Here is a 24,174-nt window from a genome sequence, read left to right on the forward strand (position 1 = left end):
AGATTTCCCCCCCAAAACCTTGAAGTCTGGGCTGTTGAGCTATATCCGGGAAATGATTCAGGACCGCTGCACGTCCCTAAATGGGATCAGGCCCCATCAGCTCAGGTGATCTGAGTCTACCCCTCTTCCCTCCCAGTCCCCAGCCTGTTCTCCTGGGTGCTGTCCCTCCCATCTGGGGGGCTTGGGATGAGGCAGGAGGGTCCCTTCCTGGGCGCCTGGAGAGGCCACGGGCACCCCATGGGTGCGCCTCTCCCAGTATTCTTGCCTTGTCTGCCCACAGCTGCTTCCCTGGGTAACTTTCCATTGGGGGTGGGGGGTTTCAAGAAGGGGAGGACTTCTCCAAAGGCCCCATCCCCAGGCCTAGGGGACTCTGTTGCCCATTTCCCTCTCGGCCCAGGGCACCTGCACCGCTTGGTCCAGTGGGTGTGGCCTCTGAGCACTATGGGCTCTGGGGAGGGGCGTGCTCCCAGCGAGCAGTAGTTCTGACTCTGACTGCACACTGGGTCACTTAGAGGCTTTTGGAAAATACCAGTGCCTCCTAGGCCTGATCCCAGACCAATTATATCAGAATCTCTAGGGAGCTGCTCAGGTGATTCTCTGTTTATTGTTTTTTTTTTAAATATTTATTTATTTATTTTGGCTGCGCCGGGTCTTAGTTGCGGCACGCGGGATCTTCGTTGTGGCATGTGGGATCATTTTTTAGTTGCGGCATACGAACCCTTAGTTGTGGCCTGTGGGATCTAGTTCCCTGACCAGGGATTGAACCCGGGCCCCCTGCATTGGAAGCGCGGAGTCTTACCCACTGGATCACCAGGGAAGTCCCTGCTCAAGTGATTCTTGTGTGCTTCATGGAGCGGGGGATTCTTGAGAACCCCCCGCTCCATGAACCTGTGACCCTTTGGTCACTTGCTGGCTGGTCCCCTTTGCCTCTAGCAACAGCACTGGCCTCTCAGTTTCAGATTGGAGCCCCTCAGAATTTACCACCTAGCCAGTGGCGTCCAGAGGTGCCTGCAGAGTTCCCTGACCAGCTGGAGGCCAGCTGCCCAGCCCAATAGCAGGTTCTGGGTTAGCCCACCCCCTCCCTCTGCTCCTTCTTCTTCCCCCTGGGCAATGACGCTTGGGGCCTTTGTTCTCAGCCAATAAGTGTGTGACCAGAAACCTACCCACAGCTTAATTACAGCTCCATTCACTGGCCATAGGCTGGCCACGGTCCACACTCAACCTGCCCAGCTCTCCCGCTCAGCATCCCCCACTCCACACAGCCTGTAGCCCAGGCAAGCCCAGTGCAGCTCCTCCCCACATCCCAGGGTCATCTCCAGCTTTGTTCTCAGCAGGACCCGAGATTCCTTCCCCCACAATGCCCTTAGCCCTTGCTCTGTACAAAACTTAGGGTCCTCAGGGAGATCTAGGCTCTGAGCCTTTGTGGCTTTCCCCAAAGGCTGGGGGCGCCCCGCCAGAGTGCTGCTGCTGTGCCATGCCACATACTGAGCTTACACAGGCTTACTCTGAAGTCAGACTATTCCTGGTTCTTTTTTTTTTTAATTTTCCTGGTTCATTTTTGATTGTTCATAAGCATGTTCCAGTCTCCTACGTGCTGTGTCTATAGGGGGATACGTACACGCAGGAGCCACAGTCCCTCCCCTCAAAGGCCTTCTCAATACAGAGGGAAGGACTGTAATGAGCTATCACAAGGTAGTGCCATTTGAATTCCTTGAAACTTTCTCAGGAATTCCCCACCAGCACAGTGCACGGAGTATTTTGGACACTCCAGAAATGTCTGTTGAATGAATATTTGTTTCTTAAGTGGAGCACAGTATGTCCCTCCCCTGGCAGTACACATAAAAGGAGATATCCCAGGGGTCAGGGATAAGATGGCGTTCCAGTTGCATAAAATGGGGGACAGTGGAGGGTAGAATGAGCTGGGGCCTGTGGCCTGGCTGAAGAGAACTCACTAGGGTTCCTTTTTGTTCCTGGCCAGGTTTTTACCAACTGAGGGGCTCGCAGGTCCCCAAGGTCTGTCCAGAGGGCCAGTGGGTTACCAGTCCCTCTGCCCAAGTTGTCTTGCCCACCTGGAGAATCACCAGAGATCCTGAGAGGTAGGACCACAGAGCAGGCTTCTCCCTTCTCCTAAGGGGGCCTTCTTGGCCTGGGATTCCCAGGGGTCTCCCCTTTCCCTCTGGAAGAGACCATCCCAGCTCCCAGCCTTCATCACAGCATTTTCCAAACAGGTGGAGGATGCTGTGGACAAGTGGCCACCTGGCTACGGGAGAGGGGAAGCCCCATTGCTTGTCCCTGGGGCTTCATCCTCCCCAGGGGGAAACGGTTGGCCGAGAAGCCACTGCCTGCTCCCCAGAAGCTAAGGATCTGACCCCTGGCCTGGGCAGTGGGCAGCAGGCTTCAGGAGCTTGGGGTGAGGGGACTTAGAAGGGAGGGGCTCCAGTCCCAGCTGCCTGGCTTTGGGTACTAACAGGCCACGCTGGGGGCAGCCGAGATTGAGGGGGAGCACCACCACCTGCTTTTCCTTGTTTTGTTTTCAGGGCACTAATTACTGTGCTGAGCTCCGAGCTGCCTAATGAGGCCGTTTGGATTTCCTGTTGTTCTGGCTTCCCAAGACCCTTAAAGGGCCAGCATCGCTCTAGGAGCGTGCCGGGTGGGACACCAAGCGCTCTGGTGAGGGCGAGCACAGAGGGGCTATCCCTAGGCTTGGCCTGAATGCCAAGGGCAGTGAGAGGGGCTGGTCCAGTACTTCCCGGCCGCCCTCATGCCCTCCAAGAGGACCTGCTCAGAAGTGCCCGCAGCGGAAGCAGGAGCTTCAGAACTGTGTAGCCTGGCCAGAGCATGTGATTGGGGGGAGGGGGAGGCAAGGAGGCCAGGGCTGAGGAAGAAAGGCTGGTGATGTCACCAGTGCCCAGACTGTGAGAACCACTGCAGCACCAGGCAGGAGGGAAACGCCGTGACGTCCTGTTCCCCCCTCACCCTGGAAAATAAACACTTGTTGTCTGAGTGGCCAGCGCCACTTCCGAAGGGGCAGGCTGGCCGGGCTAGAGGCTCAGAAACGGGCCTGAGCCCAGCTTTGAGCAAAGGCCTTTGCCCAAGATGCATGCAGAAAGGCCTGTGGGTCAGGCTGCCCCGAACTCAGCCCCTCTACAGCACAGCACCCAAACGGGGCTTACCGGGTGCATTCACCCCCTCTGCACCTTAGGGCTCATCTTTGCACGTGAAGGAGCTGAGAACAGCTAGGGATGCCAGGGAACCCCCTTCCACACTTGCCAGGGGCTGCAGAGGGACCGGCGGGGCCGGTGTGGGTGGGGGGCATCTGCCTCCTGAGTCTCCCTTAGATGTGAGTCACAGCCTAGGCTCTAGGACCTGTCCTAGGTGCCCCTCAGGCTGCCCCGAACTGTGGGTCCCCTGGGCCCCAGGAGGCCTGGCCTGCAGCGCCCTCCCCCACAGACGGGGTGACAACATTGTTGTTCTTATACGGGGCCTTCCGCCTGGAGTTCCGGCTCCGCTAAATGGTGGGAATGAGGGTCCCAGGGACAAAGCCAGCCTGGTTCCCGCAGCCACCTCAGAATGGACGGAATCCCCATTGTGTGCGGGCGCCCTGTGCCCGCCCTCCCCTTGCCTGCGCCGGACATGCCAACAAACAGCTCATTGAGCCCGGGGGAGGGGCGCAGGAGACAACAATGTCCCCCAGCGGGCCAGGGCAGTGAGCTCAGCTGGGGGTGGGGGCTGCCATGGAGGCCGGAGGGCGATGATCTCAGCCTGGGGAGGGCCGGCCTGTGAGACAGGCTGACCCTGGCCTGGCCGCCCCGGTGAGGCTGAGAAGGGATGACGGGGCTGGCCTCGCCCTTGCTGCCCCACCCCCTGGGCCGAGCTGGGAACTGACCGGCGCTTCTCACGCTTAAACTGCCCCCGCCGAGGGCACCCAACAGGCGTAGCAGGGGGGCCCGCAGGACCCAGCAAGCCACCCCAGACCCGAGAGGCTGGTGGACCCTCCCTCTAGCGGTGCCAATTCAGAAGCCCCTCGGCAAGGCCCAAACAGAGCTCTCCCACACCACCAGCCCACACTGGCCACAGCAGGACTTTTGGATCAAGAAGTGAATGCACTTTTCACACCCAGAACCATCTAAAGAGCAGGCAACAGCCAGAAGAGGGAGGGAGGGTCCTATCTCCGGAGGTATTCAAGCCCTTGGCTATAGAATATGGGGTTGGTCTAGGTGCCCTTGAGCGCTCACCTCACCCTGAGTTTCTAGGTGTTAAGACCCCAGCTCATTCCCTTGAGACACCTCTGGATTCCAGAGGTGTTTCAGGCCCGAGGTTGGATGAACCTAGGCCTGATGCAATCCTTTATCCTCTTCCAGCCAGGCTGCTAGGCAGGGCCCCAAGACTCTGAGGGAAAGAGTAGGAACGTGGCGGGGTGGGGGGGGGAGGGGTGTGGAGAGAGGTATGGCCAAAGCAGCCCCCACTCTCAGTATAGGAGCCAGGGAAGCCCTGAGGCTGGTCGTGTTTGCAGGGCTGTATCTGGAAAGCCAGGGGTGGAAGAAGAGAGTGGCTGCTGGCAAGGAAAATGTGGGGCCTGTCCCAGCAGGTCCTCAGGGGTCTGGCATTCTCAGGTGCCCAGCCATCTCAAGGACAGGACCCAGGCTTTGGTGTATACCTGGCCACCAGCCATAGATGCAGAAGGCTCCTAGTTGCCTCTGGCCCTCCCTCTGTACCTCCCTGCTCCAGACCACCCTGCACCCCACTGCCAGATGGCGGCTGAACACCCTCCTCGGCTCAAGAACCCACAGGTTCCCTAAAGCCCATCGATCAAATCCGAATTCATCTGTCTGATGGGTCTCCATGCCCTACCTGTCTAACCTCACGTCCAGCCCTGCACATGCAAAGTCTGCTCCAGCTATACCTACTTCATTTCCACTCTGATCCTTTTCCTCTCTCCATTCCGCCTGGCAGGAATGTCCTCTCTTCTCTTTTTCTAAGTTCTGCTCCTTCCTCCAGGTCCAGTGCCTTCCCCTCACTCCCCACAAAGCCTCCCCCATCCCTCTCTGAACCCGGGCTCTGCAGATCATCACATTCCTTTTCATGACCCTCGATTTTACCTCCATGTCCCATTAGGAGCTGAATCGGATGTTCCTTTTGGCCTCGCTGACCTTAGCCCAGTGCTAGGCACATGGTCGACCTCATTCACAACTGGTTGACTAAGGGACCAAACTCTGGATATGCATGTGGCCACACACACAGGCCCTGACCCAGGAAAACTAACCATGGGGGTGCACAGAGCCATGCCCCAAATGGAATGCATCTTTTGACTGTATTCTCTTCTTCTGATGGCAGTTTGATAGACTCACCCCAGGTCTCCCCAGCTTCCTTCTTACCTGGAGAAGGGTTCTGGTAATGGGGGTAAGGGATCAAACCTCTTAGGAGAGGAGGGGAAGCAAGAGATGGGGGAGTTGGCCACGGCCACAGGGCAACACAGGGATCTCAGTGGCAGAATGACACCAGCAATGGGAATGTTCATGATGCCCGAACAGCACTCATGAGAGTGGGGTGAATGGGCACAAAACCGGTTGAAGCCTGTCTGTTTCTAAACTTACAGAGACAGCTGGGGCTGTTGCTGAAGCCCCTGGTGTTGGAAACCCTGAGTATTCATTTTTGCTCTGGAAATTCTCTGTGAGCTCCCAGACCTTAAATTAAGCCTGTCCCTTTGCTGCAAAGTTAGCGTTGGCTGGACAGCTCCGCAGGGCTTGTTCTGAGAGCAGTAACCAGAGGGCTGGGGGCAGGAGAGGCAAAGTGATCAGGACTCACAGTGGCCTAACACTGCCCAAAAACCCCTCGGGGCTGAGAGGAGGCCCAGGTCCTGGTGCCTCTCAGGCCTCTCTGGATTTCTTCCTTGGGGACGGTCTAGACCTAAGGAGAATCCTCTGGGTGGGAGGTTCTTTGCTAATCACAGGCAAGGCAAGTTACTCATTAGCAAGCATCAACATGCAATTCTAATCAACTCCAGGGGAGAGTTCAACTTGGATTAACAACTGGAATACATAGTGTAGACACTGTCACAGGAAGTTCTCCCATATGTCTAACCTAAATCCTTCCTGCCACAACCGAAGCCCATTTCCTCTCATTCTGACTGTGGTGGGAGAAGGAGACAGCTGGTCACCATTCTCTGCTTAAGACCCATCACCTACTTGACCATGGCAGTCAGATTCCTCCTCAGCCTTCCTCAGGGAACAGTAACCTGCCTGCTCAGGCAGCTATTCACAGAACTGGCACGTGTCCCCGGTTTCTTTCTCTGTGCATGAGAGTACTGAAGCACAGCACTTCCTGGTTCTGCCCTGACCCTTCCTCCCAGGGAGGCTGCAGGGGACCATGGCCCATCTGAGTAATCTCCACTCCCAGGTTCTGGGGCCGCAGAGAGGGAGAAGTGTGACCCCATCCGCTATCTCTTACTTGCTTCAAGTCCTGGGTGGCAGCTGGGATCAGAGATCAGAGGTTGTGCGGAGAAATGAGGACAGGTCAGAGTTTCTTCCAGGAGATGGGTTGTTCAGCGGAGGAAGGTGAAGTGCACGCAAGGACCCAGAGACATGGAGGGGCCAGGTGCAGTGCTGGGCCTGGATGCTAAGGGAGGCCAGAGCCAGAAGAGGGGAGTGAAGGCTGAGCAGGCAGGTGGGGCTGGAGAGAGCTTCCCACCTGTCAGAGTTTACAGAGAAGAGAGGTTTCAGGGACAGGTGAGCTGTATGCTGGGGAGGGGACAAGAACAGAGGACAGTGGAGGCTAGCACAGTCAGGGCAGAGGATGAGTGGATGAGAAGGAAGAAAATCCTTGGGGTAGAGAAACCAGTCCAAGATGGAGGACTGAGGGGGTGCCTGAACCTTTACTTTCAACTCAGGCTCCGCTCCCCCACCCCACCCTGTTCTTCAGTATGGCTGGCAGAAGGTTCTCTTTTGGCCCCATCGCTCTCAGCAATGCCTTTGCCCTTTGCCCTCTGTTCTCTAGCCCTGTAAGCCCTCTCAGAGTCCCCTCTGTCCTGAGAGACCGGGGCAGGAGGCAAGGGCAGGCTGGGCAAGGCCTGCAGCCTGAGGGTCTCCGCACAGAGGCCTCCCTGAGCCTTCTCTCCCTTCCCCTGGGCCTCCCTCCTCACTTGCTAGGGTGGGGACAGGAAGGAGCTAGGGAAGGGGAAGCCAGGGGCTCTGGGAAAGTTGCCGTGGAGGCTGCCCTAAACCCCGGACTCCTCTGTGGCTGGAAATACCCGCTGCGTGGCTCCTGGCCCTAGCTTTCCAGGTTTCCCCTGGGTTTGGCAAATGAAGCTGGGGAGGCTGCCGGGTCACCACCAATGAAGGCCCTTGCTTCCAGCCAGCAGGTCTCTACCCTGCCCCTCCACTCTCGCCTTCTTTCCTTCTAACCAGCACACAGGAGGCCTACGGAGCACTTCCTTCCTACACAGTTAAAAGAGGCTTCTCAGGTCAGGGGCCCTCAGCTGCTTCTCTCTTGGGCCCATGGTCTCTTCAGGCCAAAGCTGTTCTCACTGAGAGGAGAGGGCTCAGTCCACAGCAGCTGCCTCAGCCTCAGGCACCATCTGCCCTGGCCTTCTGAGAAGGTAAAGGCGACAGAGTATGGGGCTAGCCCAGGCCCTCAGGCTCCTGGGAGCCTGGCAGAGAGAAGGTGGGAAGCTCTCCTGATCTCATGAGAAGGCAGAGCAGGCACTCTGACTCATGTTTAATGGTCTCACCCACTTGGACATCCTTTCCTTGGGACATTTGGGTCATCAATCATGAGCTATAAGCCAGTGGACAGCCCAGCCCAGTCTGTGTGCCCTCTTGGTGACGTGGGGAAGGCTGAGACCCCTGAGCTGCCAGGAGCCTCAATGACCAGGGCAGTTCAGAAGTTGACTTCTCCTCCTACATGCCTCTGCTCTGAAACATCACCGTGAAGGAGGAAGGGTGCCAGCTTGAGACCTACATTTGACTCTGGCTGGAGGGTCATCTGGCCATGGGCAATTGGTTCTTCCAAACCATCTCTTATCCAAACCCATTGTCAAAGCTCCAGTCTTCTCCTTCCAGTTGAGAACCGTGTCACAGCCTCTTCCCACAAAAGGCCCTTCACAGGGCCTTTAACAGTGGAGGTTTTCCAGTGTCCATCTCCTTTCCATGCCCCACCTAGCTTTCCTCTCTTTGTTTCCACCCTCTGCTCCTTTGCCTCATTCTTTGTAACTGTTTGCCTTCAGCTCTCCTTTTTCCTTTCTTTCCTCCTGGAACTCATTTGCAAATGCATAATCAGTCACCCTCCCAGGTGGCTATCATTATTATCCCCATTGCACATATGAGAAAACTGAGGTGTAGAGCTATAGTTAAATTACAAGTCCAAGACCCTAGGGTTGGGAAGTGCCAAGAGCCAGGTTTATGTCATGCTTATTCACTCGACTCAAGCAGAGGGTGGGGAGAGGCCCCATTCCATCTCAACCCTCCTGGGCTGCCTCGCGGAGATTCTTCACAACTCAGTGGCTGTCAGCGCCAATGCCCCAGGTGCTACCCCTTCCTCCTCCTCACAGGGGCTCTCACATCTTATCATCAGCCACTGCATTCTGTTCCCCCTGTGAAGCCCCCAAATGAGTCTTCAAGGCCACCACCAAGTCATCATCTTCCTCTCTCCTCCACCAGCCTCAGGCCTGTTCTATGGGGAACCCACTCTGTCCCGCGGGAAAGACCCAGAGCAGGCAGTTCCTTGTAAGGCCTCCAGAGAGAGGTGAACGCGGCCCGGCGGGGCGCCGCCTGCCGAACGGGAATCCCGGCCCTAACCGCTGGCGCCCCTCGAGGGGAGGGGCGAGGGCGGAGGTGGTTCTGCGGCGGCATCTGTCCCAGGCGGGCGGGAAGCTGCTGCATTAAATTGTAAAATCGATTTATTGACCGGCAGGTGCGAGCAGCGGCAGATGGAGAGTAGCGCTGCTGGGGCGCATCTGCGGGGAGCGACGGCATCGATCCTGGCCCCCCTCCGAAACCTGTCGGTCCCTGGTCCTTTCACGTCGGCTCGCTCCCAACTGCAGGGCCAAGGTCCGCGAAGCTGTGGAGCCCGAGCGGCTAGGGTAGCTCGCTGCGCGCCGCCCCCCTCCCCCGCCCGCCCTCGCCTGGCCTCAGGGCCCGGGCTGCGCCCCCACGGCTGCCAGGCCCTGCCAGCCCCACTGCCCCAGTTGGCATGCGGCGGGCCGGGCTGACGCGTGGCAGCGCCCTGCGGCAGATGAGGCACGCGCCGTCCTCATTTCAATGTGAATGGATCGAATGGAGCAGCCATGTGGCAGCAACAGTTTGCAAATCTCCCCGCCTTCTGTGCAGCTCCCCGGCCGCCGCTCCCTGCACGTGGCCCCTTCCCCGCAGCGACCGCAGCGGCGCCCCTCAAGGCTTAAGCGCCCCGCCCTAGCCAGGCTAGCTCCCCCTCCCTTGGCCTGCCCGGCGGGCGCTGTAGCCCGGCCCCTATCGCGCTCCTACCTGGGTGCAGTTCGTCCCGCGGAGAACGCTGTCCCGGGGGTCGGGGTGCAAAATAGCGCTGGAGGCCGGGAAGATGCGACGGCAGCCCTGGGGAGGGCGCGTAGGCTACCAAGTGGGGGAGGGGCCCCGAGGCTCTGCTCGGCCCGAGTCGCACCCTAATCACCAGGGGTCAGCTCGGGGGCCAGGCTCGAGACCACCTTTGCGCCTCCGGGCCCCAGGTGCGGGTTCTGCCTGCTGGGGGGCTGTATGCAGCGGCCAAACGGAGAGGACGGCCGGAGCCGAAGGCCCCTGGGGCGGAGGCTGTGGGCCTGCCTGAAGCCAGGCCTCGACCCTGTGGCTCCAGACGCTGGGCAGTGTTGCGGGTGCTCGTGGGGATGAGGATCTGTGGACCATCAGAGGGCCCACAGTCAGTCCGGGGAAGCCCAGGTTGGTGGGACCTTGCAATCATGCCCCCTCTCCAGGGCGTGGCCGAGCGTCTGCGGAGGCGTAGGTTCATCAGACGTCCACGTGGGTCCAATCCCACTGTGATTTGCGGCCTCTGATAGCCTCACAGCCTCATGTTCCTGGGGGCCCCCAGGACACGTGTTGGGTCTTTCCTTCCACAAGTCACGAGTGGGAGAAAAGTGGAGGAGCCCCAGTTGTGGAGCCTCCGCATTTCTATTCCCTGCCTGCAAAGCGACCCTCTCCTGCTCAGCAAATGTGGGCAAAGCTGGACCCCAGCGGGTTGGAGCGCTAGTGGGTAGTCAGGGCCAAGGGCGGCGTCCTAGAGTCTTAGGGGAGTAAATGAACTTCTGGGACAGCACCGTATAGCAAATAGGTGCTTCAGGAATGCCTTTTGATGGTGAAGAGAATTTAACCCTTTCCCCCTACAGGTCAGAGGATTTCTATCTCTGGGATCCCTTTCAAGAATTCTTGACTCTGAGGGTAATGATGATACTTTTGTTTGGTCCTTGACTGTTTGCAAAGTGCTTTGGGGCACATCAGTCCGGATGTGTGTGAGGGATAGAGTGTTCCAGATCTACCAATACTGAACGAAATGTCTCCTGTGGGACTGGATGTCTCCCTTGAGGGTCAGGCATGAGCCAGATCCAGAAAAGGAGCGAGTTTTTTATGAACTCCCAGGCCAGGATTTGGGGGTGGAAGCGGACAGAGAACTAGGTAGGGCTGGATGCCAGCTCAGAGGAAAGCGAGGGGCACTCTTTGGCACCCTAGGCAGGACTAAGGGATCCGTAGAGGATGGGCAGAGAACCCACTGGTCAGGATCGCTGGGAGGCAAGTCCTGGGCTCCTCCTCCCTCGGGCCTGGGGACTCCGCCTGTCCATAACCTACATTAACTCTGGAGCGCAGCCTGGGCCCATCTGCCGGCCCCCGCCCCACCTCGGTTCCCCACGCCAACCCGTTCGCGCCAGATGGTGGCTGGGAGGGGTGGCCGTGCGTGGGGGACCCCGGAGCCCGTCTCCTCACCTCACCCCTCCCCCAACCCACGCTCCCAACCTCTTGTTTCTCATGCTTCTCCCTCAATCCTTCACCACCACCAAGTTAAAAAAAAAAAAAAAATCAGACCATGCTCGGCCTAGGCAGCTGTTGGGCTCCGATCCGTGCCCCCCGCCCCCCGCAAGACTCCCCCGGGCCCGCGCCGCGTCCCTGCTCCCCCCAGCGCCGATCTTATCGCCCGACGACAGCCATCGCTGTGCGGGCGGGCTGACAGCTGAAGCCACAAGGCCCCCGCCGCCCTCAGCGTCGCGGAGAGAGACCGCTCCTCTGCACCCCCCGACACTGAGAGAAGCCGGCCCTCCCCGGTCTAAAGCCTCCGGGGATCACGCCGGTTCCGGGAAAGCAGCTGCACTGCCGCCGCTCGGAGAAGTGGGGCCACCCGGGGGAGCCGAGAAGGCGAGACGGGTGAAGCCGCCTGAAACCCATACGAGTCCGCGCGCTTCCAGTTCCACCCTACATTTTGCCCTATGAGGAGAGGACCCGGGTCTGCCCGGCCTCAGCCCCTGGACTCTCTGGTGGCTCGAGCCAACTCTGCAGTCAGGAGAGTTCCTCCCTGCTCCAACGGAGCGACAGGACGCGGGCCGAGGCTTGAGGCTGTTGGGGGGTGAAGGTGGGCTCTGGAGCTGAGGTTAAACCAAGGTGAGGAGAGGCGCTGAAGGCGGGGCCAGACCCTTATTACCATACAGCTGAGGACGCGCCCCCCTTCTTCTACCTCGGGGACCACGCCCTCCTACCCCCAGCACGGGTACCACGCGTCTGGGGACTGGCACGCGCGGAGCCCAGGCGGGAGGCAGAAGGGAGGAGGCACGCGCTGGACACGCCCCCCATAACTGGGGAGGGAGATGCCCACCAGGTGGAGGGGCCGAGCCCCCGAGTCTTAGATGCTTGGTCCCTCGCCTAGCACGGAGTGGCCACAGAGAGGTTAATGCGTCCTCTGGCTTCCCTGCTGCGCGCGGGGGGGGCGGGGGGGTGGACGCTCACAGGTTGGGGGCCGACGACGCCAGGGCTCCCGAAGTTCCGGGAAGGTGAAGGAGACTGGAGTCCTTTAGCACTGGTTTCGCTTTCTGAGCTTAAGTTCTTTTTACCTTCTCCAGGGCTGCAGGTAACTAACGCCGGCCGTGGTCACACCGCCGACGGGGACTCCCCCGTGTCTCCGCCCCCACGACCATCCGGGAACCACTCGCTCACCTCCCGCCCCATTCCCCCTCGCCCTCCCCCTGTCCTCCCACTGCCGGGGTCTCGGCCTGTATCCACGCGATTGCGGAGAACTGGTCACCTCGGCACGCGCTGAGCTGGGGGACCCAGGGGCTGAGAGCGGCACAGAGGGGCGGGGACCTGTGCCTGACTGGCTGGCTGGGAGGGGGGAAGGCGGGGGCGGAGGCACCCCCGGGCGGGGCTGGGGCTGTAGCAGCTAGAGGCCCGAGGGGAGGGGAGAGTGACCACGAGTCTGAGTGACAGGCGGGTGAAGAGAGGAGCCAATATATATAAGGAAAGCTCCCGAGAGTGCAGGTTTCAGTAGCGGCGCTGAGCGCAGGCTGGGAACGCGAGGCCAAGAGCTGCAGCTCAAGCCGCCTCAGTGCAGTGTACCCGGACACTAGCCTGCTTACAGCCCCAGGATTAGTCCGAGGACACGTCCTCAGCGCGGCCGCCACCCAGCCGCCCTCACCTGGATTACCTACCGTGGCAGTTGGAGCGGAGCTAGCGAGAAGGAGAGGCGGGAGGAAAACCCCGAGCGGAGCCTGGCTTTTCAGGGACCCCTCTGGCGGTTGGACGCGCGGGAACGGTTCACAACCGGCGGGTGCAGAGAGCGACGCCCCAGGGAATGGCAGCCGCAACCCGTAGCGCCTCTGGCTGGGCGCTACTGCTGCTGGTGGCACTTTGGCAGGAGGTAACATCCCGCGCCCCCTCCGCCCCCTCCCACCGTGCCCTGGGCCTGAGCCCCTGGCGTCCACCGAGCTGACCGCTCTCCTTCTTCCTTCCCTCGGTCCCTGGGCAATAGCGCGCGGCCGGCTCTGGAGTCTTCCAGCTGCAGCTGCAGGAGTTTGCCAACGAGCGCGGCGTACTCGCCAGCGGGCGGCCGTGCGAACCCGGCTGCCGGACCTTCTTCCGCGTCTGCCTTAAGCACTTCCAGGCGGTCTTCTCACCCGGGCCCTGCACCTTCGGCAGCGTCTCCACGCCTGTGCTGGGCACCAACTCCTTCGCCGTCGGCGACGACAGTAGCGGCGGGGGACGCAACCCTCTCCAACTGCCCTTCAATTTCACCTGGCCGGTGAGCACAGCCTGGGCGCCCGGGGAGGTCACGAAAGCCGAGAGAAGGGGTTTCCCTGGGACCAAAGCCTTCTCCCTAGATTGCCTCGCTCCCCTCCAATAAAAGGGGGGGCACTCTCTTCTGATCCTTCTTTCCGACTCTCTCCTGGGACCTCACCCTCCTGTACGCTCTCACCAGTCTCTCTCTTCCCCGTTCTACGCTCCATCTTCTCCCAGCGCTAGGGATACGATTTTCATCACCTACAACCCCGGGGCGTGCTCCATCTCAGAAAGACTCCCGCGTACATTCCCTCATCCCTCAACTCTCCTCCTACCCGGGGTTGTCTCGCCTTCCTAGCTCGCGCGCGATGCTGAGTGCAGACCCGTTACATAGACCCGGGCGCAGTAACTGTATCCTGCAATTAGATTAATTAAACCGGCTGCCGAAAGGCACCCCCACCATCCCCTGTTCATCTCGCTCTCTCTGTCTTTCCCCGCCCCCTCCTTTCCGTTCCCAGGGTACCTTCTCACTCATCATTGAAGCTTGGCACGCGCCAGGAGACGACCTGCGGCCAGGTGAGTAGCTCGCTCCGCGGCCACAGGGGGGCGACACGGCGCAGCGCCGAAAGAGTTAATCTGTAATAGGCGGGGGAAGTGCGGGGTGGGGGCGTGGGGGGCAGGACGCTTAGCTAGGCCGGGAGCTGCGCCCCGCGCTGGACGCTCGGATTCCGCCCGCTGCCTGGACTCTGAGCACAATTGCGTTTCCTGCGGGTTATTTTTGGCGTGGGAACGCGGGGAGCACGGCGGTGAGAAAGGCCGAAGCTGCCAGCGCCGCTGACGGGCCCCTTCCTGTATTTTACACCTTTCTCGAATTCCGCTCCTTTGGAAAGGGAATAATGGCTTTGGGATGTTGTTCTGACACAGAGGAAAAGGATATTTCAGCAGCACAACAATTCTCACTTTGCAAAGGAAAAAGAAAAGCATTACCCATCTCTGAGGGCAGAACCCCTGAATGGGCACCAGAGGACCCCTTGCTCCCAGGGTCCTCAAAGGCCTGGAGAGCTTTTCTTTTTCTTTTCTCCCCCCCCCCCATTTTGACCTCTTTTCCTCTTTCCCCTGCCTATCTGCCTCCAGAACACTGGGATATCTTAACATCCTTCTATTGTCCCCTTTTTGAATGGTATCAGGCCCTCTGCACATGCACACACAGAGCAGCTAAGCAGTGGGACACTTGGGTTCCTCTGGCCTGCGTTTGCTGGCAGGTGGGGTCATCTGGACAACTGGTTTGATCCAGCAGTTGCTGGCACTCTTGGGGACTGGCTGCCCTTCCTTGACCTGGCCCTCTGCCCCTTCAGAGGCCTTGCCACCAGACGCGCTCATCAGCAAGATCACCATCCAGGGCTCCCTAGCTGTGGGCCAGAACTGGTTACCGGATGAGCAGACCAGCCCTCTCACAAGGCTGCGCTACTCTTACCGGGTCATCTGCAGTGACAACTACTATGGGGACAGCTGCTCACGGCTATGCAAGAAGCGCAATGACCACTTCGGCCACTACGTGTGCCAGCCAGATGGCAGCCTGTCCTGCCTGCCCGGCTGGACTGGGGAGTACTGCGAACAGCGTAAGCAGCCAAGCTCCCACCTGCCTGGAGGGGGGTCCCCGGAACAAACACAGTGGCATCTTTTCGGCTGCAGCCTGCCTCCCTTGGAGAGCGGGTCTGGGCTGTCCACTACCTGGGCCTCAGTAACAGCTGGGGATGCTTAGGATGGGCTTGGACTCTGCCCTCCCTCTTCTCAGTGCTCCTCCCCATGGTGCTAAAGCCCACAAAGACCCCATAATTGCATTCCATCCAGCCTGGATTCTCCTTCCCTGTGCCATCATTTCTCTTTAAGACATCCATGGCTCCTCTGGGAAGCCAGGAGTGGGAAGTGAGCCCAGGAGAGCTGGGGGGCACCCCCAGGGCCAGGAGAGGGAGAGTGGGACTTCAGAGTCATTGTCATCCCACCCTCACCCAGTGCCGCCTTCTCTCCTCAGCTGTCTGTCTTTCGGGCTGTCATGAACAGAATGGCTACTGCAGCAAGCCAGCAGAGTGCATGTGAGTAGTGGACAGGAAGCGGTGACGGGGGGAGCCGTCCCCTGTCCAGGCCCTCACCTCACCCTCAGCTTCTCTTTTGTTCTACAGCTGCCGCCCAGGCTGGCAGGGCCGCCTGTGCAACGAATGCATCCCCCACAACGGCTGTCGCCACGGCACCTGCAGCACCCCCTGGCAATGCACTTGTGATGAGGGGTGGGGAGGCCTATTCTGTGACCAAGGTGAGTCAGGGCAAAGAGAGGGGACGGAGAGCTGGGCAGGGCATGGGAACCAGGGTTGTCACCTGGACTCTTCCTACTCGATGACTGCTGAGTCGGCTTTCCCATTATCCTTCAAGGAGCTTGGGACTGTAAGGATCTTAATAACTGGCTTAGAACGAGATGGTGGGTCCTTCTTCCTTAGGTGCTGGGGAGGAAGGGTGGCTGGAGAAGCCAGGAGGGTGACAAGTTGGCAGCCTGAAGGTTGCACTCATAAATTCCAGCAAGGCCAGAGAGAGGGATGCCGGGCTCAGTTCCTCTTTCTACCTTGTAGTTACCTATTAACCCCCTAAGTGTTTGCTTACCTACCAGAGCTGTTTGAGCAGCTCTCCCCTAAACAGCTGTCTGGTGGGGTGTGCCCACTGGCTGCCCTGAGGCTGTGGGTGAGCTGGGCCTCTGGGCGGAGTGACATCTAACCGCCTTCTCGGTGGGGCAGAAACGGCCTCCCTTGTTTCCCCCAGTAGCACTTGCCAGGCAGCTGCCCAAGCCCACACTGTCTTCCTGGTGTTCAGGGGGCTGGTCACTCTTCTGGCTGCACTGGGGTCTGCCAGCCCCAATGATGGGGGAGGGGGCCATTTCTCCTTCATCCTCATAGCCAGCTGCAGCACGTGCCTCCCATTTTCAGGGTCAAATGGGGTGGCTGCTGCCATGGAGACACCAGCACAGGCCTGGGTAGGGTGGGCAGGACGCTTGCCAGGATAGAAAGGACTTGCCTGGGCCCTGACTTGCTGGCAACAAGGGGCTTGGAATTCAGCCCCTGTATTCTTCGTATGTGTGTGTGTGTGTCACTTTCTACCCCACTGCAATCCCCCCAAACACACACACACACACACACACACACACACACACACCTGGTTCCTGCCCTCTCTCTTTCCTCTCCCCACATTTGCTCCCAGGTGACACAGTCATATACTCATCTTATTCAAACAGAGCCCTTACAGTCTCTGTATTTGCTCTGTCTGGTTTTCCCTCCCTGTCCTTCCCAAATAAGAAAACAAATACTTATATTTCAAAATACCCTCGTAACGCATTTCGCTTTAAAAAACGCCTGGCAACCACTTATCGTGGCTCTCGCCTCCCCTCTCCCCTCTACTCTTTCCACCTGTTAAAATTGTAGCCCGTTTCCAGGCTTACCTCAGCTGCCCCTCCTCCACGAGGCCTTTTCTGACTTCCTCCTCAACATGTGGTCTTGTTGTGCCTCCTCTTTTTACCTTTATTCTCCCCTGGCTGCAGTGCTTGTGAGCTTACCTTTGGGCAGTTAACTGTGTCCAACTGTGTTTTTTCAACTTTGATTGATGGTACACCTCAGATGTGGTTCTAGGTGCTTCAATATACCCGATTTCACTGGGGGAAGAGGAAGGGTATTTGGGCCCAGAAGACTTTGAGTTGAACCCTCTGGGCCAAACATGGACAGTGAACTTGCACCCCCAGGAGCCTGGAGGTTGGGACCACTCTTTGGCTCTGCTCAGCCGGTCGGTTCCTGTCTCCGCAGATCTCAACTACTGCACCCATCATTCCCCGTGCAAGAATGGGGCGACGTGCTCCAACAGTGGGCAGCGGAGCTATACCTGCACCTGTCGCCCAGGCTACACTGGCGTGGACTGTGAGCTGGAGCTCAGCGAGTGTGACAGCAACCCCTGTCGCAATGGAGGCAGCTGTAAGGTGAGGCCTAGGCCAATGCAGGAAGGCAGAGTTCTGGCCAGGCGACGCCCAGGCATCCCCTCCCCAGGCGGCCAGGGGATGTGCACCCATGGGCAGGCATTGTGGGCAGGTGGGGCCTAGCCCCCCGCCAGGAATCCCTGCCCCCAAGGGTCTGACTTTGGCCCCTTTCTGCTCTCTTTCCAGGACCAGGAGGACAGCTACCGCTGCCTGTGTCCCCCGGGCTACTATGGCCTGCACTGCGAACACAGCACCTTGAGTTGTGCTGACTCTCCCTGCTTCAATGGGGGCTCCTGTCGGGAGCGCAACCAGGGGACCAGCTATGCCTGTGAATGTCCCCCCAATTTCACTGGCTCCAACTGCGAGAAGAAAGTGGACAGGTGTACCAGCAATCCGTGTGCCAATGGTGCGTCCTGTTGCCTTGCTAACCTGGTGGACTGGCCCTGGGGCCAAGAGAACTTTCTGGTGAGGGAGGGTCAAGAGAGGGGAGAGGCCTTGTCTGTCACTCTGGGCAGGCTGAGACGGATCCCCATCTGCTCCGGATGGTGAAGAGCTTGCTTGATCATCTGGGTGGCTTTGGAAGAGGAGCAGGTTAGCAGTGGGTGCAGGCCTTTGGAAATGGAGCAGTATGCACCCTGCCTGGCTTCCATTCCTATTCCCATGTCCTGACCTGGCTGGGGCAGCCTCTGACCCTCCCCAGGAAGTCCTGGGCTAGAGCGAGGGAACTTGGAGGCCTCGTGTCCCTCCTTGAAAGAGGCTAGCACGGTGAGGTCCCTGCTCCTGGAGGCCTCACCTCTCCCCACGGCTACAGTGAGCCTGGCACAGCATAAGGCGTCTGGAATGTTCAGCATTTTGGGGGACACCAAGCATGTTGGTTATCTTTGTCTCCTTGGCCTTCTGGTGACCCTCTGTGAGGCAGGCAGACAGCACCGTGCAGGAGAGAAGCCTTAGGAGCTGCGGAGGGATTGGAAGGGCTGAGATGGAATCTGCTCTCTGGCTAATCACTTAGTTAACTCCCCGGAGCCAGTTTCTTCATCACTGAATGGGAAAATATAGAACCTGTCCTCTGTCTTTCATGTTGTGAAGATTAAATGAAACAATAATAGATCTCTCTGAGCATTTACTGTACACCATGCATGTGCTCCTGCCTTCACGCATCACCTTACCTAACCTTCAGAGATCTCCTATAGAGGAGACAGCATTCTACTCCAATGTAACAAATGAGGAAATTAGGCTTAGAAATAAAATAAAGCAACGGGTGCCAAATCCCCAGCTAGAGAGAGACAGCTGAGATTCAAACCCAAGCATACCTGTTCGATTCTACTGTAAAGCTCTGTAAGATGCTGGCAGTTCTTATACACGAGCCCACTGAGGCGTAGAGGACCAGGCTCACCCTCAACTGCAGGTCTCCTGACTCTTCGTGCAGAGCTCTTTGTAGTGGGATCTGTGAATGCTGGCCGAGTTCCTGGATGACCTTGGTTCCTGGGATGGGGCACCCTCTGCACCGGGGGGTGGGAGTGGGGTGGGGTCCAAGGAGGTTGCTGACTTGTGGCCCATGTGTACCCACAGGGGGCCAGTGCCTGAACCGAGGTCCAAACCGCATGTGCCGCTGCCGTCCTGGATTCACAGGCGCCCACTGTGAAATCCACATCAGCGACTGTGCTCGCAGCCCTTGTGTCCACGGCGGCACTTGCCGCAACCTGGAGAATGGGTTCGCATGCACCTGCCCTGCTGGCTTCTCTGGCCGGCGCTGCGAGGTGCGGATGCCCACCGACGCCTGTGCCTCGGGACCCTGCTTCAACGGGGCCACCTGCTACGCCAGCCTCCCCCCGGACAACTTCGTCTGCAACTGCCCCTACGGCTTTGTGGGCAGCCGCTGCGAGTTCCCCATGAGCATGCCCCCCAGCTTCCCCTGGGTGGCCGTCTCCCTGGGCGTGGGACTGGTGGTGCTGCTGGTGCTACTGTGCATGGTGGCAGTGGCGGTGCGGCAGCTGCGGCTCAGGCGGCCTGACGACGGCAGCAGGGAGGCCATGAACAACCTGTCGGACTTCCAGAAGGACAACCTGATCCCCGCCGCCCAGCTCAAGAACACAAACCAGAAGAAGGAGCTGGAAGTGGACTGTGGCCTGGACAAGTCCAACTGTGGCAAACAACAGAACCACACATTGGACTATAATCTGGCCCCAGGACCCCTGGGGCGGGGGATCCTGCCCGGGAAGTATCCCCACAGTGACAAGAGCTTAGGGGAGAAGGCGCCACTGCGGATACACAGGTGAGCGGCACCCAGAGGCCCAGGGCTCACCAGGGACCCCCTCACGGTACTGCCTGGGCTCCCCCAGGACAGGTGGGAACTTTTAAGCAAACAGGGGCTCTTGCTGCTGATAGGAGGATGCTCCGACAAGATTTCTGCCAGGCTCCCTCTGTCCCTCCTTCCCATTCACTCATTCATTCATTCACAAATGTCAAGTGTCCACACTGTGTCACTTGTGACCCCCATCTTCCCACGGCATGGCTTGCCTCTGGTGGCAAACTGGCCTTTTCCAGGCCTGAGACCCTCTGGGAAGGTTGGGGTCCTGTGGCTCTCTTAAGGCCTGTAGCTAACTGCCCGCCAGGCTAGCACTGGGCATCCCTAGTCCCCGTGTCTTCTCCCAGAGTCACCTCTGCCAGTTCCCTTTGGCTCTCCGGGGTCCAGGTTAGCGCCCCACCTCCCTCCAGCCCTCTCTTCATCTCTCCCTCACCGGCCTGTCTTGTGTTCCCTCAGTGAAAGGCCAGAGTGTCGGATATCAGCGATATGCTCCCCCAGGGACTCCATGTACCAGTCTGTGTGTTTGATATCAGAAGAGAGGAACGAATGTGTCATTGCCACAGAGGTGAGTGCTAGGCTGTCCTTCCCTTCTAGCATGTTCCCTCCTGCCTTTAGGGGGTGAGAAAGTGGTCCAGTTACTCTTGACCTTAGGGGCCGCTCCTGAAGGGTGGGTCGGAACCCCTCCTTGGCAGTCTGGGTTCAGTGGCTCTCGGATCCCTGCTGGCCTCGTTGCCACAGAGGGTGTGAAACAGGAGCCGTGGTGGTGAGCCAGCCCCGTCTCTTCCTGCTGTGTTAGTGCTGGGCTGGGCGGCCATGGCACCCGGCCAGCTCCCAGGCGCTGCTTCCCAGCTGCTGGTGGGTGAGGGTGGTTGCCTTGTGCCCCTCCTGCCCCTTGCTCACTGGCTTCCTTCACTGGCCCACCTCATGAGCACTGTCTTCCAGGCATGTGTATGTGTTGGGGCAGAAGACTGGGAGGGCTTTCCCACCTCCTCTTCACCCCACCTGCCTCACTGGCTTCTCTCAGGGAGTCCCAGGGCAGCCATGGAGGGAGTGCTTGTACCCCAGAGTAACCCACTTTCGTGCTCTCCACATGCTCCCCAGGTATAAGGCAGGAGCCTCCCCAGGACATCCCAGCTTCGCCCCAGCAGCTGGACCTTCCTTCTGCATTGTTTACATTGCATCCTGGATGGGACATTTTTTAATATGCAACGTGCTGCTCTCAGGAGGAAGAGGGAATGGCATGAACTGGACAGACTGTGAACTTGCCAAGAGATGCAGTACCCTTCCACATCTTTGGGTGTCTGTCTGGCATCAGATTGGCAGCCACGCCAGCCAGGGGAACAGAGGAGAGGAGAGGTGCCACTTGGACCCGCCCTGCCAGCAGTGGCCTTCAGAGGGCTCCTTTGGGGCTCTGGCCTATTTTCCAGAGAGAGTGGCAGTGGCCCCGTGGGGCCCGGAGCTGCTGTGGCCTCCACTGGCATCTGTGTTTCCAAAAGTGCCTTGGACCAGGCTCCATGGCGACAGCTGGGTCCAAATCAGAGAGGAGAGAGGAGGCCAGTAAGGGCAGGGCCGTCTGTGGGCCAGGAAACCATCTGGTTCAGCTCTGGGCAGGAGTGTCCCTGCAGGTGAGGTGAGCGCCCCGAGAGGAGCGGGAGAAGCATTTTCTGCCCGTGCCTCCAGCCGCTGCACGTGGGCCTCACTCCTAACACCATCCCTGCCTCTCCCTGGCCCAGGCTCTCTGGGGAAGGATACTGGTAAGCCTTACCTGGCTTCCACAGCCTCTGGCCCTGGGTGCCTTGGGCTCCTGTGAGCAGATAGGTGGAGGGCCTGCCCCTCTTCCCAGCCAGAGGCAACAGGCCTAACTGGGGAGCTCAGGGCAGTGATGATGGAAATTCCAGTGAGGGAGAAATTGGGTGCTGTCGCCACCTAGGACCTTTCCTCCCTCAAGCCCATTCCCAAGGCCTCGAGCCTGGGCTCTGCCCACACCCACTACTGCCCCCAGACTACCCTTGAAGCCGATCTTCAGAAATCAATAATATGAGTTTTTATTTTGTTTGTTTTTTTTTTTGTAGTTTATTTTGGAGTCTAGTATTTCGATAATTTAAGAATCAGAAGCACTGACCTTTCTACATTTTATAACATTATTTTGTATATAATGTGTATTTATAATATGGAACAGATGTGTACAGGAGTTTAGTATTTCTTGGGTCCTGTCTTTGTGATGGCAGAGTGGGAATCCTTCTGACTCCCCTTCTCATATTGCTGCCGGCTGCCCCCCACACCCCTGGCACCTGGGAGCACTTGGACTTGGCCTACTGTGCTCTAGGCCCTTGTCCTCTTCTAGTTCTTGGGGAATTTGGCCTCACCCATTTAGTCCCCAGCCTGGGCCAGCCTCCTCTGTCTTATGGCTTGAGGTTGGCTGCAGCCCCCCTTCCCCCTCATGCTCCCACCATTCCTTGGGGGTTATGCCCCCTTAACCTGAATCTATCCCGCTTTTCTCCCTTCAAGTCTGAAAAAGCTTACGGACACCCTAGTCAGCCTGGGGGATACAGGAATTTGGGGGAAGGAGACAAACCTGCCTGTTTTCCTCTTTTCAAAAGGATTCTCTTGTCAGAGAGCGGGGTCTCTGACCATGATGACATCTGGGCTCTTCCTCCTGCTATTGCAGGGTTTTAGATGGACTGGCACCCTGCTCATTTTTAAGCCCCGGCAGGGCACTGGTCTTTGTGCCAGGGGGATCTGCCTCGGGTCTGTCCTCCTTGCAGCTGGGCAAGAGAGCTGGCTCTGGGCGCCTGGTCTGCCTGGAGCTGCTAGAGTTGATTGAAGACTGTAGAGAGGGGAGGAGGAAGAAGAGGGAGGCTTCCCTGAGCCCGGGTTTCTCTGGCTGAGGCATTACTGAGAGAGTTTCCAGTCTCTACTTCATGGCTAGCTTCCTCTAAGGCGTAAGATGGTCCCTAGGGTGCCACAGTCTTCTCTCTACAGTCACAAAAATACTCCATGGAGAGCAAGTGATGAAAAAATGAGCCATCGACAGAAAGCTGAGCAGATGCTCCCAGCTCTCAGCCCATCCAGTAAAGCAAAACAGACCCAGCAGATGCCCCCAGTGGAGTCCCAGTATATGCAGCGCTACTTGCCTCCCTTTTCCTTTCTCGCTGACACATAGAGCATGCCCGCCCCTAATCTGGGTGCTTATGCCAGAGACAAGGGAGCAAGAGACCTAGGCTCATCCACACTCACCCAAGTGCACACGTTCCACGCCTCACCCATTGCTCCCTGTTCCCCTCACTGCACACACAGGGTATCAAACAGGAAAGCATTCAGGGAACCGTTCCCACAGCCTGAGCCGGCAGCAGGGGGAAGAACAACACGACCTCACTCTTCCTGCCCAAAATGAAACAGGAAAGCAGCTCCCGGGCCCTGGGGGGCGGGGGAAACTGGGCTGGGACACGAAGGCGAGATGACGAGGCTCCCATGTGGGGGACAGGTAGGACACCCACGGGCCTGCACGTCCACACCACCAGGCTGTGCTGGGCTACACAGGCTGCCAGCTCCTCAGAGAAGAGAGCTCTGGAGGGGAGCTGGCTGGCTAAACCCACTCACCGGCTCTGATACCATGCCAGCTTTCTGGGAAAAGAGGGGATCCCTTCATGGACTTGGTCTGGGCAGCTCCAACCCGTAGCTTGTGCCAGGTTCCACCTCTAGTGACATGCAAAAGCTGCGCCAGGCACTTGGGGTGTGAACAGGCCACAGTGGAAGCCCTTCTCTCTCCAGGATTTCCAGGTCACTCCCTGAGGGTCCAGCCCCTTCTCATAGGTAAGGTACCCAAGACTTTCCTGATGGAGTGTGCAGGTGTACAGGAGAGGTCCTAGGCTTGGCAGAAACAAGGCCAGATGATAGCTCTAGACTCACTGTGAAGTGCTCTCCCTGGCTTAGCAAATACCCATGTTTAATCTGCACTGGTATTTCATAAGACAATTCAGAGCATAGCAGTTCCTTAGCCTGGAAGCAGTGTCCTGTCTAAAGGACAAGTCTGACCCCACGGTGACCGCCAGGTCTGAGGACAGCTGCATTTCCAGAGCCCACTGGCTGGTAACCACCTGGATATCACTGTGGGGCGTCAGGCAGGGAGAGGCTGTGAAGAATGCCTTTATGCTGCTGGCTCAGCTAGCGGTCCCTCTCCGGCCTCGGGGCCAGACTGGTCAGGGGATAGAAGAAAAAGGACAGTGGTTCCTACCTCCCCCCATCCCGGGCTAGTTAAGGCCACTAGGTCACTAAACTCAGGTCGCGCGGACGCTCCACCTCTCACGGGGACCCACAGGGCTCTCCCCTCCTTGACGCTTTCCCCGCCTCTCCCGCGGGTCCGCAGTTTGGCAACCCAGCCCTCCACCCCACGTGGCCCGCCGCATTCCGGGAAGGGATGGAAGTGATTCACTCAGGGAACTGTGAGTGTCCCTTCCCGGGGAGAGGATGCGCCTGGGAGGTCCCAGCGGCCTCCCTCAGGCGGCCGCGCCCTCCCTCGCGCCCCGGGCGCACGGCACGGCCGGATCCCGGCGGGCCTGGAACCCCCAGCGGCGGCGGAAGAGGCAAGTGCGACGCGCTGGCCCGGGTCAGCCCTCCACCTGCCGTCGCCCCGGAGGTCCCGCGGC

General features: G+C 58.8%; 1 protein-coding gene and 1 long non-coding RNA gene across 6 annotated transcripts in view; one reads left to right on the forward strand and one right to left on the reverse strand.

Moving 5' to 3' along the window:
• The window catches only part of LOC113608041 (uncharacterized), a 542,162-nt gene that overhangs the window by 317,749 nt on the left and 200,239 nt on the right, over positions 1 to 24,174 (reverse strand). The window lies entirely within an intron of this gene.
• Positions 1,979 to 21,727, forward strand: DLL4 (delta like canonical Notch ligand 4). Of its 5 annotated transcripts, none has more exons than XM_027083913.1 (12): positions 1,979 to 11,609; positions 12,065 to 12,858; positions 12,970 to 13,239; positions 13,736 to 13,793; positions 14,573 to 14,836; positions 15,250 to 15,310; positions 15,398 to 15,528; positions 17,057 to 17,226; positions 17,410 to 17,629; positions 18,793 to 19,495; positions 19,985 to 20,093; positions 20,630 to 21,727. In XM_027083913.1, the coding sequence occupies exons 2-12, from the start codon at positions 12,793 to 12,795 to the stop codon at positions 20,633 to 20,635; spliced, it is 2,058 nt and encodes a 685-aa protein (XP_026939714.1). In that variant the 5' UTR covers positions 1,979 to 11,609; positions 12,065 to 12,792; the 3' UTR covers positions 20,636 to 21,727. The 5 variants fall into 5 exon arrangements, with proteins under 5 accessions (XP_026939714.1, XP_026939711.1, XP_026939715.1 ...); XM_027083910.1 differs by having other exon boundaries at positions 1,979 to 9,902; positions 10,349 to 12,858; XM_027083914.1 differs by having other exon boundaries at positions 1,979 to 9,076; positions 9,695 to 12,858.

This window comes from Aethalodelphis obliquidens, unplaced genomic scaffold, assembly GCF_003676395.1.
Source record: "Aethalodelphis obliquidens isolate GAN/ISIS:26980383/991018 unplaced genomic scaffold, ASM367639v1 scaffold51, whole genome shotgun sequence".
NCBI classification, from domain to species: domain Eukaryota; kingdom Metazoa; phylum Chordata; class Mammalia; order Artiodactyla; family Delphinidae; genus Aethalodelphis; species Aethalodelphis obliquidens.